General features: G+C 60.1%; 1 protein-coding gene across 4 annotated transcripts; it reads right to left on the reverse strand.

Moving 5' to 3' along the window:
• Positions 1–14408: 14408 nt before the first annotated feature.
• Positions 14409–18043, reverse strand: ADRA2B (adrenoceptor alpha 2B). 4 transcript variants are annotated; one of them, XR_013759058.1, is made up of 3 exons: positions 16221–18043; positions 14784–15863; positions 14409–14751 (listed from the first exon to the last, which is right to left on the reverse strand). XR_013759058.1 is itself a non-coding variant. In XM_079110098.1 (2 exons), exons 1-2 carry the CDS (start codon positions 17573–17575, stop codon positions 16317–16319), a joined length of 1116 nt encoding a protein of 371 aa, XP_078966224.1. In that variant the 5' UTR covers positions 17576–18043; the 3' UTR covers positions 15725–16316. The 4 variants fall into 4 exon arrangements, 2 of the variants coding, with proteins under 2 accessions (XP_078966224.1, XP_078966223.1); XR_013759059.1 differs by lacking the exons at positions 14409–14751; positions 14784–15863 and adding an exon at positions 16001–16112 and having other exon boundaries at positions 16221–16400; positions 16544–18043; XM_079110098.1 differs by lacking the exon at positions 14409–14751 and having other exon boundaries at positions 15725–16400; positions 16544–18043.
• Between the last annotated feature and the right edge of the window lie 1420 nt (positions 18044–19463).

The raw sequence follows: 19463 nt of genomic DNA on the forward strand, positions 1-19463 counted from the left end.
GCCAGTGGTCACGCCTCTCTCAGCTTCAGTTTGTAAAGGGGCTACTCCAGCTGGTGGCGAGGATCCCAGGCCTGCAGCCCACGCCATCCTGGGCGCTGGGCCATCTGCAGCTCCCGCAGCACCTGCGGAGTCGGAGCGTCTCACAGGCACCTCTGCTTGCCACTTGCCACCCCTGGAAGAAGGAGCTGGTCATCTTGGTTTCCACAATGGCTCCTCAATTAACCTCCGTGTCTTTTTTAAGTGGTGCCGGTGACATGGCACCTGCTGAGCGTGAACTTCACCACCGAGCCCCACGGGCCTAAACGTCCACATACTTTTCTGTACCAACACTTTATTAGCAAAGAAAATAAAGTTCTTTCCTTTATGCTTCCCCCAAAGTAGCTTTCCCATAAGAAAAGTGGGGTATGTAAAAGGTGCAAAGATAATTCAGAATCAGGAAAAAAAACACAGACAATTAACAAAGACTCGGCCCGTCAATCACGGAGCGCTTTTACAATTATATAAAAATTAAACCTGCCTACATGTTAGAAGTACATTTCACCTCGCCCATGGATCCAAAGTGCTTGAAAATGGATAGAGGAAAAGTGTTACTAATTGACTGAAGCAAAAAACACTACCCATCAAACTCAGGACTATTGCTTAAAGAGCTCAGTCGGCATGATAATGCTTCAGTCAACAATGGACTCCTGTACAATGGCGATCTCATAACCTATAATGGAGTTTAAAAATTCCTGTCACATGACAAATGCATAACTGAGGAAGAAGCAAGAGAAAATAAATTGTAGAAGGAAAAAAACCCCCAGTTTCACTTTTGGTGAAAGGTTTAGCAGAAATTTTTGCAGACCTCAACAAGCTCCTTTAAAAGTTTGAAAATACAGGCTAGGGATGTACCTCAGTTGGTAGAGTGACTGCTTGCATGCACAAGGCCCTGGGTTCAGTCCCAGCACCACAAAAAAAAAAAAAAAAATTGAAGGTATCACCGGACGTGGTGGCACACACCTGTAATCCCAGCACCTCTGGAGGCTGAGGCAGGAGGATCACAAATTGGAGGCCAGCCTCAGCAACTGGATGAGATGCTGTCTCAAAATTAAAAATAAAAAGGGCTGGGGATGTGACTCGGTGGAAAAGCACCCTGGGTTCAATCCCCAGTTCCAAATACAAGCTTGAAAACATGGAGCCCAACACCAAAAGGTTTTCATTAATAGGACTGTTCATGGGGCATTTTCCGCCTTCGAGCAAATCTGTGATGAAAGAGGCAAACCCCCATGAGCAGCTTCTCAACAGGAGCCTCAGGCAGTCGGTCGGGAGCGTTCTAGGAGGGTTGCTGTCATGGCCACGCTGCCCCATGTACTGACCCCTGAAGGACTTCCAGGCCCCGTCTGGGCTGAGGTGTGCTCATCTCTTGGTTCTTAATAAAACAAGTTCAAAAAAAGGAAAGAAAGAATTTATAGAATAAGCAAATAAAGAAAATACCTTTATGCAGGCGTACAGTGCCTGGATTTTCATGTTTTCATACAGGTGTATAATGTTCGAATTCTCACATTTCTAAACATGAGTCATGAGCCATGCCCAGATTCCTAAGCCAAGAGCTACGAAATCATCCTTTTTCTCTTTCTTTCTTTTTTTTTTTTTTTTTTTTTTTGGCACTGGGGATAGAACCCAGGGACGCTTAACCACTGAGCCACCTCCCCAGCCCTTTTTATCTTTTATTTTGGGAACAGGGTCCGGCTAAGTTGCTTAGGGCCTAAGTTGCTGAGGCTGGCCTCGAACTTGCGACCTCCTGACTCAGCCTCCAGAGCCACTGGGATTGCAGGCGTGCGCCACCGCGCCCGGCCTATGAAGTCATCTTCGATGTCTCTTGGCTGAAATGTTCACCGGGCTCTGGCAAGTCCCTTACCCAGAGCTTCCTTCACCCAGTCCTCTCAGTGCTCGGGGTCAGGACCAGAGCCTGCCCACGGCCAGCATCACTCTGTGTGAGCCCTCAGAGAGCCCCCACTCAAGCGCAAGAGGCCCTCACCACGACAGGGGAGGGGACAGCCTCACCGCCTCCAGGGAAGCACGGGAGGGGCGGGGGAGTGACACCGGGTGGCAGCCATTGAATCAGCGGGAAGGTGAAGGCCTTTGCCAGCCGGCGCCTTCCTTCTGCAATCGTCTAAGTGCCGGTAACGTGAGGGTTCCTCCGGCCCCCGAGCCAGGACACTGTGGAGACAGGGTCCTGTGGTGGACAGTGGCAAGGAGAAGCCCGACTACGGAGACGCTTCCAGCAGCTCCTTCTGATAAAGGGACCTGTGTGACATTTCAGGGATAAGCATTCTGGGCACAGGGAACAGCAAGGGCCGAGAAGGCCAGTCGGGCTTGTCCAGGGGAGAAGATGCCCTTTCGGCCCAGACAAGGTGGCACTGGCTGACGGCTGGCAGGCCGCAGGAGAGGCGTGGGGTCCAGAGACTCCCGCACGTCTGGGGTCGGCCCTGGGCACTCCTTCCCCACACACCACCTTGGCCCAGGTGGCACAGGTCCCGGGACACATGGCTGCAGAGCTGGGCGGCGGCCAGACCCCGGCCTCCCACCCGGGGCTCAGTGGGCTCCTCAGAATGTACTCTGATGAGAGGTGGCCGTGTCCTTTCAAAGTCCTAAAGGGACATTCCATGTGGGGACCCAGGAGGGCGGGAGAGGGCCAACCTGAGGCCTGTGGGGAGCCCAGGCGTCTCCGCCGCTCCTCAGAGGGGTCGGGAAGGACCCAGGTGGCTCGCTCAGCCCAGAGGCACCCGAAGAAGCCAGACGCCTGATGGGGGCACTTGCCACCCAGGACAAGGGGGTCCAGTTCAGGCCAAGAAGGGTCTTGGAAAACAAGTCACTCCCCTCAGAGGGAGCAGAACGGTCAGAAGGAGAAGGGGCCAGGCGGGCAGCACGGGACAGGCAGCTCCTCACCGTCCTGGTGTGGCACGCACCCTGATCAGCCCAGACCTGCAGCTTCCAGAGCAGGGACAGGGCTCACTTCTGAGACCCCTCCCAGGTGGAGAGCCAAAGCTCTCGGCCACCAAACCCGCAGGGCTCCCAGGGCCCCGGGGGAGGAGAAGGGAGGGCCGGGAGCGTGGAAGGGCCTGGCGCGCTTGGTCCCCTCCCCTGGCCTGGAAGAGGCTTCTGTCCATTAGTCTTGGTTGTTAAAAATAACCCGCCTCTTCATCATCCCGACAGCCGCGCTTGGGGACAGTGTGTTCCAAGGCCCAAGCTGCCCGCTCTCTGGGGACGAGCGGTGGGGCAAGGCGGGCGGTGGCTGCTCCCGACCCACACGGCCCCGCACCTCACCTTGGTCCCCCTGCCTCCGGGCCTGGGAGCTGGAGCCAGTCCCGAGCAGCACGGACTCTGGGGCTGTGGTGGCCTGAGGCACAGGCCCTAGACCCAGGGGCCTCTCCTGGTGGCCTGGGACTCAGAAGGGGACACTACGGCTGCCTAGAGCCACATGGTGTCCTCCTCTGACTCCCAAAACTACCCCTGGCTGGGACTTCAGGGGAGCTGCAGGGGCCAGCGGGGAGAAGGGACCTGGGTGCTCGGGGAGCCTGCGTCCTTCGCTACTGCCGTCCCCTGCACGTAGGAGAGGAGGTGGGGGCAGCACTCGGAGAAAAGGCAGAAAGACCTGGGTTCAATCCCAGCACGCCCGGACTGCAGTGTGACCTGAGGAAAGTGACTTAGCCTCTCTGTGCCCTGATTCGATCGTTGATAAAAATGAACAGATGCTCAGGGTCCGGGTCTCGTAAGGCCGCAGTGTGGCCTAAGTGAGTCTAAGACGTCCCTAGGCGCGTGTCAGAGGCAGAGTGAGAACTCAGCGGAGAGCTTCAGCATAGGATTATTTATGGCGCCGTGGTCACGAACACGGCTGTGGAATGGAATTTCAATCTGGCCTCTTCTGTTGGCCTGAGCAAGCTGCCTGACTTTTCTGATCCCCGATTTCCTGGACTGGAAGATGGAACAATGCCCTTACCTCCCGGAGCTTCGGGAAGGCCCCTGTGGTGGGGCCCTCGGGCGCTGCAGGGCGGTGGGGGGAGAGCGTCCTGCGCCCGGGGAGGGCAGGCGGAGCGGGCAGAGCAGAGCCTGCGGGCCGGGGCTCTCGGGCTGCCCACCTGGGCTGCAGGAGGCCCTGCCGAGCACACCACCCAGCCGCAGCCCCTGCCTGTCCCCGCCGCCCACCTTCCCCTGTCCTACTGTGCCTGGGTGAGGGAGGAAGGAGGGAGGGCGAGAGAGGCTGAGCGGGGAGTCCAGAGAGAGGAGGCTGGGGATCCAGAGAGGAGGAGGAGGGAGGAGAGGGGAGAGAGGCCTGGGGACGCAGAGACAGAAGAGAAAGCAAGTAACAGAGCGTCTCTAAGAGCCGCGGGAGGCTGGCGTGACCAGTCAGGCGCAGGAAGAGGAAGGGGCCCAGCTGGGGAACCCGAGGCGCTGTCAGGGTCTCCGATGGAGCCTGGGAGCCAGAGACACCCAACTCCACTGCAGACAGGGCTTCTCTCTAAGGATGGGTAGTGACGTCGTCATGGCAACGGAGGCAGCAGGGGAATGAGAGAGGAGAGCTGGCAGCCCCAGGGGGTGCAGGGGTCTTAGAAGCATCCCATCCTGAGCCAGCCTCGGCCTCAGCCTAGCCGGAGCCCCAGGGCTGACCTTCAGGTCCACAGCCCTGTCCCCAGGCCTGCCTTCCCTCCGCATCCTGCTAGGGCTGACGGCATTCCCAGGCACTGACGAGCATCTCAACATACCCCTCCGGAGGTGCAGCAGCCTCATTTTACAGATGATAATAGGAGTCAGAGAAGTCGGGTAACTTCTCTGAGGTAACACAGCAAGTCAGCCATTCTGGGCTCTGCACAGCCCCATCCTGGGTGATTCCCAGGAGCCAGGGCTGCTCCTAGAGACAGGTTCTTCTGGAAAACCTCACCTACTCCAGCACCAGCTGAACAGGGTGAGAGAACCCATTTGTGAAGGAGAAGAAAAGGGAGACAGATAATGTCCTCTGGCCCGGCTCTGCGGACAGCCTACCAGGTTGTCCCTTGAGAACATTGTTTCTATTGCAACTTCCCGATGCCCGCATCTTGGGAATCAGGGTGCTCTGCACAGTTGGGGGGCCCACGCTCTGTTGCTCAGGGTCCCCTGAGCCTGGGGGCTGGGGAAGGCAGAGGCCCAGGCTCTGACCCAGCCCCCCACCTGGACAACCTCAGCCACAGCCTAGCCGCCCTTCCTCCCTCTGCCTCTGTGCCACTGGCCTCCCGGACGTTGGCCTCAGGGTGGGCAGGGAAAGGAGGCAGTGGGACCTCCCAGCTCCCAGGAGCTCCCAGGGCAGAGGAGGGAGTGGCCTGGCCTGGCCGCAGGGTGAGGGCAGCTGGGAGGCCACTGGGCCTCAGCAGGAGGACGTGCTGGTGAGCGGATCCCAGTCGCGGGAGGACGAGGCTCTGGCCTTTCACAGGCCTCGGGGCCCAGAGTTCTGGCCGGCTGGCGTCAGGCTGACCCGGGCCTCTTCACCCCCCCAGGCCCATTCCAAGGCGCTTCCTCCAGGAGGAGACCCAGACCCCGGGCGCCCTGAGACAACCCCAGGGCTGGAGAAGCCTGGCAGAGGCGGCCCCGCAGGGAGAGGAGGGAACCGGGCTGGGGGCCGCTGGGAGGAGGGTGAGCGAGAGGTTCCCAGTGAAATCCCACCGCAACTGCAAGGTGGGCCGAGGACTCTGAACCCTTCTAGAACATTCAACAACAGGAGATTTATAAAACAGCGAGAGAAGAATCTAGGAGCCCAAGGGCCAGGCAGACCTGTCCCTCCTGTGGGTTGGCCCTCAGCCCTGGACCCCCTCGCGGGGCCCCAGACATGGCCAGTCCCTGCAGCTGTGGGTGGCGTGGAGGGGCCGACCCACCCAGGCTGCTGACTGCACTGTCCTGTGCCCAGGCCAAGGTGACCAGAGGGCACAGTTCAGTGGGGACAGGCATCCAGAGGAGCCGGGCCAGTGGGCCGTGACATCCAGGTGGTCAGGGTTCGCCTGACGCCGGCTCTTTGGGCAAGGACTGAGGGAAGGACAGGAAGGAGGTGAGGGAAAGCGGGCTCCCTGGCCTGGGGTGCTCCCTGCAGGGGCGGGATGCTCAGGCAAGGCCAGAGGCCGGGCCAGAGTGCCCGGTATCTCCTGAGGCCGGGCCAGGGGCAGCACAGGCCTGGAGCCCAGGACAGAGGCTCAGGCCTGCCACCCTGACCCCCTGGCGATGTCGGGAAGCCTATGGCGCCTCCGGGCCCCCCACACCACAGGCCTGTGACCTCGGCAGACCAGCCTTCCCCAAGCCCCTTCCTCCAAGGCGCTGAGGGCGGAGAGGCTGCCGGGTCTGGACAGGAGCCCAGGCCCAGCTGTGGGACCCGAGGCAAGTCCCCAAACTGCCCAGGGGCCTGCTTCTACATCTGCGGAATGATTGGGAGGGCCAGCGATGACCTTGGACGCAGAAGGTCATTCTCATGCTCCAAACCAGGCCTGTGACACCTGGTCCCTGTGCCTTTGCCCATAGGACCCCTGGGCTCCCCTGGCAGTATCCCTCAGGGGCCACCAGGAGCTGGGCGTAGGGAGGCTCCTGGACACTGCTGGTCTGCAGGCCCAGACCCAGGGAGTGGCAGCCTGAGAGATGTCAGGCCGAGAGAAGAAAATAAACAAACAAGGTCTTTGGACGCCTTCAGCTGTGACTTGGTCCCTCCCTGTGCCTCCTCCCCGCCAGCGCATCCAGCCTGGCTCCTGACGCTCGCTCGGCATTCTTCCCACTTCCTGGAGACAAGGGACCCTGACATCCCAACTTATTTTTAGTCGGCCGCCTCTGGAGCCCCAGGCCTGGGCCTCATTCCACCCTGTCCTCTGCCCCCAGGGGGCAGCCTGGAGCCAGAAGGCAGCTCAGGACGAGCCAGGCCCCAGCTCCAGCCCCCCCCTCGGTGGCCCTGTCCCTGTCCTGCCTGGGACACCTCCAGCCTCTGCAGGGTGCACTTCGGCAGCTGTCTTCCCGCCTGGCCAAGGCCCACCCCCTTCCCCAGGCGTCACCTCAGTGCTTCATAACCTGGTCGGTCGCTGCTGCTCTGTCCCCATCCACTGGACACCTAGGCTCCTGCTGGACCCATGGAGCCGGCCACCAAGCTCAGCCATCGGGGACGTAGGGCAGGAAGGGACCCAGGGGTCCAGGCAGGTTTAACACGGGGCCCTCCAAATTGCTTCTGCTGGACCCACCGTGCACCTGTGTCAGGCAAGAAGAGTTCAGGGGACAGAGGACACGGCCCCCTCCAGGGTCCCCGCAGTCCCCTGTCAGCCCCACACCTGCACCCTCAGTCCGCCACGCCAGAGCCGTGCTGTGGGGACCCCGCCTGCTGCCCCCTCGAGGGCCGCTCAGGAAACCTGTTCCTGCTCACGTCTGTCTGGGGGCTTGACTGTCCCCTCCCTGGGCAGTTTCTCCACCTCACCACCCTTCCCAGGAACCTTCCGGCACCTGAGAGATGGCGTCAGGGGCACTGCCCGTGTGGTCACTACTGGCAGGTGTCTGAGAACAAGCCACAGACACCTGGATGCCCACTGTGGGGACCCCCCGCTGCCAACAGTCCCTGCAGGGCTGGCCTGTGGTGGGGCGCACGGGGCTGCAGGCAGAGAATCAGGGCACAAGCTTCACTCCTGTAATGCAGGGAGTGACCACGTCCACCCTCAGCCAGGGGACCCAGGCACAAACCACAGAGGCTGGTTGGGTGTGGCTTGGGTGACCCTGGACCATCCTCGCCTCCAAACTGTCCCCACCCTGGCTCCCCACCAGCCGGAGGAGCCTCGCCCTCACCCACACCCGCCATGATGCCCGGCCTGGCCCGCCCCAGCCTCTACTCGCCAGCTGTGCCCCAGATGCGGGTCCTCAGCACCTCTGGGGTTCCCTGAACCCCCTACGCAGTTGTGCAGGGATCCTTGAGGTCTCTAGAGATGACCCTCTTTACTGCCCACGATGGCTTTGCTCACACCAGGATGGACAGCCCTCTCCCCTACCCGCAGAAGACAGGGCTGGGACTCTACCCAGAACTGAGGGGCAAGTTGGTTTCACCTCACACCAGCTCATTTGCAAAGGCCTTGCCTGTGCTCATGGAGGGAGCTCTGGGATCCATTACTGATGTCTGCCATGGGCACAGCAATAAGAGGGAGGGCCCAGAGGCAGCATTTTGACGCATTCGCCTGAGAACCTTCCTGGCCCAGCTGTGCCACAAGAAAACCAGCCAGAGCTCCCCAGAGGTTTTGGAGCCCAGAGAAGCATGGAGTGCAGGAAGGCAGGTAGAGGACAGAGCCATCTTCCAGGCCACTGAGCAGTGTCAGGGGACAGCCGGAACAAGAGACTGAGCCAGCTCACCTTAGAGAGGACTAGAGGTTCCAGAGTAACCACGATGGCCTTGCCATGCACAGGTGCCAATCTCTCACTCCTAGCAACATCTTACACATCATCGCTACTCCCAACCCTCTCCAGTCTTAAAGCAGTCAATGCCATCCCACTTTACATGTGAGGAAATTGCGCTCAGAAAGGTTTTGCAGTTCGTCTGAGGCTACACAGCCAATAAGCAGAGACTGGGGAGACTCAGGCTGAACTCCAAAGCCCGTGTCCTTTTCAGGCTACCACAGCATGACCCCAATTATGCCCATTCTCTTCCCGCCCCTCTCTGTCCAGCCCCATCTACACCTCCACAGGTCAGGGCTGGTCCCTGTCACTCCCTCGGATGCCTCTGTGCTTCCCTCAGTTCTGTGGGACGGTTCCCCCGTTCCTAGCTCAGCCAGGACAGATGGAATCTCCCGCCAGAATTTCTCTAGGGAACTGCAGAGAAAGCAAGACATCAGAAAATGCAAAACCCACATCAGAGGCGTGTCCCCAGAGCCCACGGTCCCAGCCATGGACGACTCGAGCGTGTCCCCAGAGCCCACGGTCCCAGCCATGGACGACTCGAGCGTGTCCCCAGAGCCCACGGTCCCAGCCATGGACGACTCGAGCGTGTCCCCAGAGCCCACGGTCCCAGCCATGGACGACTCGAGCCAAGACTGTCCCCACTTTGCTGGAAAACTCACCCATCCAGTATGGTCCACGAGGTGAGGCCTCCATGTCCCAGGGCCTTGGGCTGCCCTGCCCTGCCATGTCCCAGGGAGGCCCAGAGGCACGCATCGCTGCCCCGCTCCATGGGTCCCTCTGCCACCAAGGCCGGGTGCACACGGGTCTGGGGTCAGGAGACCTTTGGTTCCACACCAGGACCCCGCGGAAGCAGGCTGCCCTGAGGCCACCGCCCCTTCCCCTCCTGAGGGTCTCACTTCCTGTGCCCCCTCAGGTTCCACATCCCAGCCTTGCTGTAGACCCCATATCAAGCCCAGGTAGGTGGCCACTCCCTTGTCCCTCCGGCTCCCACCTGCCCTGGTGAGTGTCCTCCAGGATGGCCCTTTTGAGACTCTGCCACCTAGGGACACGTGTGCCAAGGGCAGGACCAGGAAGTGACTGCAGCCTGGGCAGGGGTGGAGGTGGAGGCTGTGCAGGTGAGGCAGGGCAGAGGAGGGGCCTCCTGAAGAGGCTGCCTCCTGAAGGAAGATAAGCAAAAAACCCAGGTGGAGAGGGCAGGGCACCCTTCTGTCCTCCTGCCTGGTGGCTCCTGGGCCTGCAACCAGAACATTATTCAAAGCAAGTTCCAGTCCCACGGTTCACCTGACCATGAAAACGTTGAAGCCCAGAGAGGTGAAGGGATTTGCTCCTCCAGGTCACCCAGCAATTCGGTGGCCCCTCCAGAATGGCCACCAGGGCTTCTGAAACAGCTAAGGAATCCTTCAAAAGCTGCTAGCTGGGTGCCCACCCTGACTCCAGCTGCCAGGCCCACAGAGGAAGGAGGGCCACCGCCTGGATTTGCAGCTGGTACAGCTGTGTCAGAGAGGCACCTGAGTCTGAGCGCAGAGGCCAGCGCCGTGGACTGTGACGCCTGGGAAGGAAGCTGGGCTTCGCCCTTGGCCCCTCCCCCACGGCATCCAGGGAACCCAGGCCCAGGCCCAGAAGCCTCGCAGGCTCCTCCCTCACAGCTGCAGCCGGGCCAGTGGGAAAGGGACACCTGGGTCCCCCCAGGCCACAGCCCGGGCCTTCCTCCTCTTGGAGTGACCCCAGGTCCCCAGAGGAGTGGGGGGCGGTCACTGCACCAGAGCCCTGACTGCCCTGAGATTGGAGGACCCAGCCCTCAGCTCCAAGGGGGCTGCCCACCCCCGGGAAGTCAGGTCAGGACCTCACACCCTGGGCCCTACCCAGCTCCTGCCCCACCTGCCCTGCCCAGAGCCGGGGTCCCTGAGGACCACCAGGGACAGAAATAGCCTGATGTTTCGGGGAGGAAGGCTCTCTCTTCTACTCTCTTCCGGTCCCCTCACATCACCACGAGGCCACGGAGCCTCTGGGGCCTGTGAAGCGCCAGGATCTCCCCTGGGTGGGTCGGAAGTCAGAGGGTCCACAGGAGACATGGGAGATGGGAGGGCCAGGAAGCAGGCGGGTGGGAAAAGGGAAGAGGGAGCCGAGGGGCGCCAGACCCCAGGGTCGGAGAGGAGCCCAGGGGCCTCTCCCTTGGAATCACTGCTGACCGACAGAGGCCAGGCTAGCGTGTGAAAAGATCAGAGCCCACAGGGCGGGTGCTGCTGACGCCTGGCTCCTTCCATCCTGGCCTCCTGACCGCAGCCTCCCCAGGCCCAGGCCCATGGAAGACGGAACTGAGGCGGATGCGGAGCACCAAGAATCCCGGAATCTAATTTTAGCCAGGCGGCCCCGCCTCCCTGCTGACAGGGACGGAGCAGGGAAGGGCGGGGACAGCAGCCGGCAGGGGCGCTCCTCCAGGGCTGCACGGGCCTCCGCAGGAGAGACCCTGCAGCTCCCATAGAGGCAGAGGCGGGGAGGGAGGCCGACCGCACCTCTGGATTCAATGCCCTCACTGTTTCCTCGCACCACACTGGGATGACAGTCGTTCCCGAGGCCCCCAGAGCTCAGCGCTGCCCCGATTCTCCCCACCGCAGGCTCAGAAGGTCCCAGATGGACTGTCACTCCAGACTTGGTGCCCAATTCTGCATGGAGGTACAGACCAACGCTGCCCACGAACCTGAGAACAGTGACTGGCTCCAGGAACCTCTGAGTCCTGCGGGGACGCTGTAGGGAGCAGGGGCAGTGGGAAGGGGAGAGGAGCCCAGGCTGGGGTCCCCAGCGACACTGGACAGTCCTCTGTGGGTAGGCAAGGATACGGAGCCCAGGGAGGCACCAAGCCCTGGCCAGTGCCAGCCCACAGATGTAGCAGAGGCAGGACCTGAGCCCTGGGCTCCCCGTCCTGTGATTTCCATGGACAGGGCAGTCCCACCCGCCTGCCACACTGCCACCAGGCCCAGAGAGCAGAGCAGCCAGGGCCAGGAAAACCAGAGGTGGCTGGTGCCAACCGCAGCTGGCCAGCGCCTCCTCCCCAGCCCCTCCCCAGCCACTGTCTGTTCACAGTGGAGCTGAGCAGGCAGGGTCTCACACCCATCCCAGCACCCACAACGCAAGCGTGAATGCATATGTGCACTTGCGCGCGCGTGCGCGCACACACACTCTCTCTCTATATATATATATGTACACACACTATATATATATATATATATGCACACACATACATACACATACATACAATATACGTGAACAATATGCACACATACATACACACATATACACAATATATATGCACACACAATATACACATACTTATACACACAATATATGCACACAGGCATACAATATGCATACACATACACAATATATATGTATACACGCACAATATATATATATGTATACACACACTATATATATGTATATACACACACATACATACACATACATACAATATATGTGCACAATATGCACACATACATACACTCATATACACAATATATATGCACACACAATATACACATACTTATACATACAATATATGCACACAGGCATACAATATGCATACACATACACAATATATATGTATACACACACTATATATTTGTATACACACAATATATATATGTATATACACACATACATACACATACATACAATATATGTGCACAATATGCACACACACATGCACACATATACACACAATATATATGCACACACAATATACACATACTTATACACACAATATATGCACACAGGCATACAATATGCATACACATACACAATATATATGTATACACACACTATATATTTGTATACACACAATATATATATGTATATACACACATACATACACATACATACAATATATGTGCACAATATGCACACACACATGCACACATATACACACAATATATATGCACACACAATATACACATACTTATACACACAATATATGCACACAGGCATACAATATGCATACACATACACAATATATATGTATACACACACACACACACACACACAAAGGAGATCACACAGAGGACCAGGAGGGGCAAGGACTTGACTAACCCTCCAGCCGCCCTCCACATCGGGTCTCTGGAGAAATGGAGAGACGCTCTCCTGCCTCCAGTAACTTCTGAGCAGACCGTCGGAGTTTCTCACACCAGGTGCTCCAAAAAGGAATTCTCAGGGGACCCAGATTCTCAGCAGCTGACCTGAAGGAGGGACTGAGGGTGTCCCCTGTGAACTGAGGCCCCTGATTCTCCCGGAGCAGGGCTGGCAGAGGGGTCTCCTCCCCCTGTGGTTTGGGCTGGGGCTGCCCTTTTATCAGGGAGATCTTTTTTTTTTTTTTTTTTTTTTTTTTCTGGTCCCAGGAATTGAACCTAGGGACAGCTTACATTCAGCTACATCACCAGCTCTTTTTTAAAAATTTGAGACCCTACCTTACTAAGTTGCTAAGTGACCACTGCAGCAAGGTCATGAGGACTCAGTGAGACCGTGTATTTGGCAGGGCTTGCACACAGTCCTGCTGCAGGCTAGCTTTCTGCCTCCTGTCCAGAGGTGCCCATCCACTCCCTGGCCCCAGGACCTATCCCTTCCAGACCTCCAGCCGAGGGACAGCAGGAGCCCGGGCCATCCCAAGATGGACTGAGACATTCACTGTACGAGGCCTCAGGGACTTGGCACAGGGTGCGCTGGCCACTGGAAGAGGCTGGGAACGGGGCAGGGTGGGTCTTTCTTGTTAGGCCTCAGTAAAGCCTGTGTTCACCAAGCGGGCAGGCACACTGGGCCTCGGCTGGTCATTCCTAGCAGAGGTGTGGCCTCAGGAAGGTATGGCGTTGGTGAGAGTGGGGGTTCTAGGCCAACGTGGGAAAAGCAGGTGCCCCTGCACCTCAGACCTAGAGCCTGGCCTCACTGCCCCTCCCTCGGCCTCCCCTCCCTGGGGTCTGCCGCGGCTGCCAGCCCTGCCCACGGTGTCCTGATAGCAGCTCGCTGTCACCTGCCTGCTCCTGGAGCCAGGCCAGCCTGGCGTGGGGCCCTCAAGGCCTGGAGGACTCGTTCTTCACCCCACTCGGGGGACCTGGGGACCTCACATCTCATCAGGGGAATGGCCTCCACAGTCCTTCCAGCTCCAAGCGTTGGGGCCGAGTCTTAGCAAAGGACAGTGGGAGGGAAGCAGCTCCATTCTCTCTCTCCCACCTTGCCAAAGACAGCAGCTTAATGCCATTCCACAAAAATGGCCTTTCTGGCCAGGCACGGTGGCACACACCTAAAATCCCAGCAACTCTGGAGGCTGAGGCAGGAGGATTGTGAGTTCAAAGCCAGCCTCAGCAACTTGGTGAGGTCCTAAGTAACTCAGCAAGAACCTGTCTCTAAGTAAAATAGTTTTTCAAAAGGGCTGGGGAGGGTTGGGGCTGGGGCTCAGTGGCAGAGCGCTTGCCTGGCATGCGTGAGGCACTGGGTTCCATCCTCAGCACCACATAAAAATAAGTAAAATAAAGGTTCATCAACAACAAAAAATATTTTTAAAAAGGGGGCTGGGGATGTGGCTCAGTGGTCAAGCATCCCTGGCTTAATTCCCAGTTCAAACAAACAAAAAAGTCCTCCCTCCCTCCCACTCTGTGTTCCTCCTCCCCATGTGGTGGTGTCCAGCCACCTCTGCTGGGTCCGGCCACCCAGCCCGGGGCTGTCTCTCAAACCCTGTGACTCACCTAGCCAACCCCCAGCCTCTGCATGCGGCCTTCCTTTTCCCTCCTACCTTGCCTCTTGGTGGATTCCTGCTCCTCTCCCAGGACCCACCCAAGGCCTCCTCTTCCAGGAAGCCCTCCCTCTCTCTTTCAGGCCATCTCTAGCACGGTCACCCCACTCCTTGTGAGAGGGGAGCGGGGCGGGACAGTCAGCCACACCTGGGGAGGAGAGGACCGTGGCCCTGGAAGAGCCCCAGCTCCCTGGGCCGACACCCAGAGTGTGACATCCCTGGGACAATGATGACGCTGCTTGCTTATTACAAAATACCCTTTATTGATAAAATAGCTCAGACTTTTAAAAACGCCTGCATGTCACAAGGGGGCTGCACAAAAGACGGTCCAGCAGATGGTCTCATCAGTCCCTCTCCTGGGCCCAGCCCCCAGCCACACCCCAAGCAATGTCCTGGCCTCACAGCTGCAACCGGCCAAGGACCAAGCTGGGCTCTTTTTGGTCCCCAGCATTCTCTGCATCCCAGATCACCCCGGGCACCTTCCAGATCTGGCAGGTTCATCCAAGTGCCAACACCCTATGCTGCTCAGCTCACCCCACCCCCACCCTGGGGCACAGGTCAAGCAGCCCCTGGGGAAGACAGGGATCTGTGCTCTATGGACCGTCTGGGTTCTGGGGTCTGGGTGGAGGAGAGGACCAGCAGGGAGAGCCCCTCAGCTCAGGGCTGCGCCGTTGCTGGGTTCCCCGCCATCAATAAGGCATGCGACGAGTTACGCTCCACAGGAACCCACTCGGAGCTCAGAGACCAGCTAAGCATGGCAGCCGGGGCTCCCCCAGTTGTCCCCGGGCCTCGCAGCCTCTGCACCCCACCTGAGCAGGGGGCTCTGCCTCCCTCCCCGGGCTCTCAGCTCAGACTGCTTCCATGGCGTGGGTATTTTTAGCTGTCTTCAGGAAAAATTTTCCTGTTTGATGACAAAAGACTTGTTCCCTCCTGGGGTGGGAGCCAAGCCATGCAAATCCTCTTAATGTTGCAGGTGACACATGGAGAAGCTGTCACCCGGCATCATAACTCAAACCTCTGTGGGCAGAAGAACACGTTCTCAAAGAGACTCTGTGACTTCAAATAGCCGTACTGTGTGCCGCTCTCTGCTTCCAGTTTGGGGTAGAATTCACGCACCCCAGGGACAGAACAAAAGTCTACAGGAACTCGGGTGGCGGTAAACGCAGAGGAAAGGGGTTTTTATATCACCGGATAATCACGTTGGATGGTGCTCGAGCGTGTTCCCCATGGAGCCCGAAGCCTTCTGCAAGCCTTTCATCTCCTGCAGCGAGTGGGCGGCGAGCTCTCGTCACCCTGCCTTTGCAGGGGTGAATGCTAATGATCGGGGATCTCCCATGAAGCCAAGGCCAGGCCTCCAGACCTCCCCACAGAGGCATCCACGTGCCCACCTGTCTCCCAGAGGGGTGTCGGGAGGGGAAGCCAATGCCCGGTTCTGGCCTTTAAAGGAGCCACAGATCCGAAAGCAGAGGCAAGGGGGAGAGATGGCCCAGAGTGCCTTCCCAGAACCCCCGTCCCAGCACTAGGGAGGACCACGGTGCCCCACGTGGGTGAACAGTCTCCATGCTTCATCCTCTTCAGCAGCAGGCCCTCCTGAGGAAAGTGGAAGGCCCACTTCCTGCTCTTTGAAGGGATTGGAGGGGATGGGGGTGCAGAAGAAACAAAGACACCCCAAGCGAATGACCTGCCAAGGCACACAGGGTCCTAGGAAAGGGATGCCCACCCATCAGCCGGCAGGGGCCTGGCACAGAGGTGCTCCATTCTGACCTGGTCACCACATTCAGGAAGGGCTGAGCTTCACCCATCTGCCTGTGCTCAGGCATGGGGTGGAGAAGCGGTCCCCCGCAGCAGAGCCAGCAAGGGACACTTCAGATGGACCCCTGTCAACAGCACCTCTGCCCCCTCCCCGTCCAAGGCAGGCCTAGGATGAAACCTGAAGGAACCGCACGGGGACCAGAGAGCCCCGGGAGACAGCCACAGCAGGGCGAGAGACAGGGTGGCCCTGGCACCAACCCCACACGGGCAGGGCAGGCAGGCTCACCAGGCCGTCTGGGTCCACTGGCGACAAAGGATCCTTCGGAAGGCACGACGAAAGTCCTGGTTGAAGATGGTGTAGATGACGGGGTTCAGGGAGCTGTTACAGTAGCCGATCCAGAAGAAGAACTGGAAGAGGCCGTGGGGCACCTTGCAGCGCTGCGGGCAGATGGCGCCCAGGCTGTAGCTGAAGAAGAAGGGGAACCAGCAGAGCACAAAGACGCCGATGACCACGGCCAGCACGAAGGTGAACCGCTTCTCCCGGCTCAGCTGCGCCCGTCGACGCCACCACTGCCCACCCACAGCGCCCGCACCCCTGCCCAGGAGCACCTGGCCACGCAGAGTGGCCAGCACCCGGGATCCCTGTGGCTTCTGCAAGGGTGGACTGCAGACAGAGGCGGAAGTTGCTGGCGCCGACTGAGGGTCGCACTCCTCCTCCTCGTCCTCTTCTTCAGCTTCCTCCTCTGGAGAAGCCCCACAGAGGTCCCTCTGCTGGCCCTGCTCTGCCCTGGGAAGGGCAGTCCAGCTGGAGGGCAAGGCCCTGCTCCCAGGCTCTGCAGGGGCCTCCCCTTCCTCTTTCTCCCCAGCAGGTTTGGGGTGTCCATTGGCCTCTCCAGTAGAAGACAGAGGAGAGGCCAGGGTTGGCACCTTGGCAGAGGCTGGAGTCCCCCTAGGGACAGGACGGGATTGCTTGGACTCACCCGCGCCTGGCCCCCCCTTGGTCCCGGGACCTCTGCGGTGGCTGCGTTTGGCAATCAGGTAGATGCGAAGGTAGACGAGGATCATAATGAGGCAGGGAGCAAAGAAAGAGCCGATGCTGGAGGCTAGGATGTACCAGGCCTCTTGATTCAGCTTGCACTGGGGGCGCCCGTGGGGCTGGGGGCCCTGGTCGCCCTTGTAGATGAGGGGCGGCAGCGAGATGACGGCTGCGATGAGCCACACGGTGAGGATGATACACTTGATGCGGCGTGGCGTGCGCTTGGAGTTGTACTCCAGCGCGCGGCTCACCGCCCAGTAGCGGTCCAGGCTGATGGCGCACAGGTGCACGATGGACGAGGTGCAGAAGAGCACGTCGAGCGCCAGGTACACCTCGCACCAGGTGCGCCGGAAGTACCAGTAGCCCAGCAGCTCGTTGGCCAGCGAGAAAGGGATGATGAGCGTGGCCACGAGGATGTCCGCCGCAGCCAGCGACACCAAGAACAGGTTCTGCGGTGCGCGCAGCGAGCGGCTGGTCAACACTGCCAGGATGACCAGCGCGTTGCCAAAGATGGTGAAGAGGATGAGGAAGGTGATGGCAGCCGCGATGGCAGCTGTGGCCTGCACGGAGTAGGGCTCCTGGTGGTCCATGGTGGGGCCGGACATGGCCAGAGGCAGCGCTGCTCGCCAAGCGGGTGCGGCGGGAGAGAGCACCGCCCCGGCTGGGTCAGACGCAGGGGTGGTCTCCCCGGCGACGCTGAAGGCGCTGGAGCCCCATGGCGGGGCCGAGCGGGGCCTAGGAGGTCCAGGGACACCCGGGGCCAGCCACCGCCCTCCTACATCCTCTTCTACCAGCGCCCAGCGTCCCTGCCGGCTGCCCCAGAGAAGTTTTCCAAGTTGTCCCGCGATCGTCCCCGTCCCGCCAGGGACTGCAGGAAAGTAGCGCCGTTGCGCTACAGGGTAGCAGGATGCAGAGCAGGGCGCGGGGCCCAGAGGACCCGAAGGGGGGTGCCCCGCGGTCCTGGGAGGAAGCGCAGAGACGAGGCGCTGGCTCCGCTCGCTGGCTCTCGCCCGGAGCCGCGCCTGCAGGCAGCCCGCCGCAGCCGGGGAGTGGGGAGGAGAGCGGGAGCGGCGGGCGGAGGGAGGAGATGGAGGCGGGAGCGGGAGGAGGGGCGGGGTGGGGCGGGCGATTGGACCGAGGGTGGGTGGAAAGTGCACTTTGCAGGAGGGCGGGCGAGCCGCACGCTACCTTCCCGCACCCTGGCCTCCGCCTGGCGCCCCTACCCCTTTTCCTCCCGGCCGCCGCGCGGAGGGAGGCCAGAGGGGTCCAAGGTCTTCGGGACAATGGGAAGGATGCGCGCAGAAGAGGAACGGGCGGTGCGCGCGCGGACCCGGGAGGCGCCGAGCTGCTCGTCAGCGGGCACTACGAACGGTCTGCTTTTCTGCAGATTGCGAGGCTGGGACCCGAGCACCCAGGTCAAGGGCGAGAGCTGATCTCTCCTCCTGTCGCCCAGAGAAGAGTGTGGGGGAGCGTTGGGGGCGCTGGAGCATAGTAAACCCCACCCCGGCAATGAGGAAGCCCAGCGGAGAGGCTGTGGGAGCGGGAGACTGTCCCGAATCCCTTGCTCCACCCCGACTGGACTCGAGGGACCTGCAGGTCCGAGGCGAGCGTCTCCGGGTGGCGAGCGCCCCCTGCTGCCGCCCGCGTGCTGGGACAGTCGGCGGCCCGCGGGCCGTCGCGTCCTGGAGGCGTTGGAAAGGCCCAAGCCAGGTGGGAAGCTGGGAAGCGGCTTGGTCGGCCTGGGGTTTAGGACTTCGGCTTTCCTGTGGCAAGCACTCAAGCAGCACCGAGGCGGGCTAAGGTTTGGATGGGGACTTGGCGATCACCAGCATTTTGACCAATGGGAAGAGAGGTCCCTCCCCTGGCGCACAGCGAGGAGCCCCAGTGCGGATCAGGGGATGGGGTCTTTTTCTGGCAGTTCAAAAAAAAAAGCGGGTCTCGCTGGCAGCGGTGAGGGGAGGAGTTCCCTGCCCCCCACCCCGCAGATACCCACCACAGCCCCCGGGTGGCCGTGGAAAGAGGGGAGAGTCTAAGAAACTGCCCACTGGGTCGCCTCGCCACCCGCCTTTAAAGAGCTGTTGAGCTACCGCTCTCGCTCAGGTACCCTCCTCTGGCACTGTCCCTGCAGCTACTGTCACCAGCGCCAGCCTGGGCAGCTCCAGGGCACTTGCTTTTGTGTGGTCCACAAACCCTGGCTGGGCTTCCTGATCTGCAGCCCCCAGCTCTGCAGGGCATCGTCGGTGCAAGAAAGCATCAGTGCATCTCTGAAAGCAGGGCTCTCCCACGAGCCCCCCAGCATGAGCCAGCCTACCAGCTGCAGCCTCACTCCATGGGCGCAAGACGTGTGACCTCCGGGTGCCCGCAGTCTTGCCCCTACCCAGGCTCAGACAGGGAGTACCCAGATCAGTCACCTGGCCACGTGGGGGTGCTGATCTCCCGCTGACCCACCATCCCGTTCACCACCCAGCGGACTGCCACGGCCTGATGGGATGG

The sequence above is a fragment of the Sciurus vulgaris genome (assembly GCF_902686455.1).
Source record: "Sciurus vulgaris genome assembly, chromosome: 14".
NCBI lineage: Eukaryota > Metazoa > Chordata > Mammalia > Rodentia > Sciuridae > Sciurus > Sciurus vulgaris.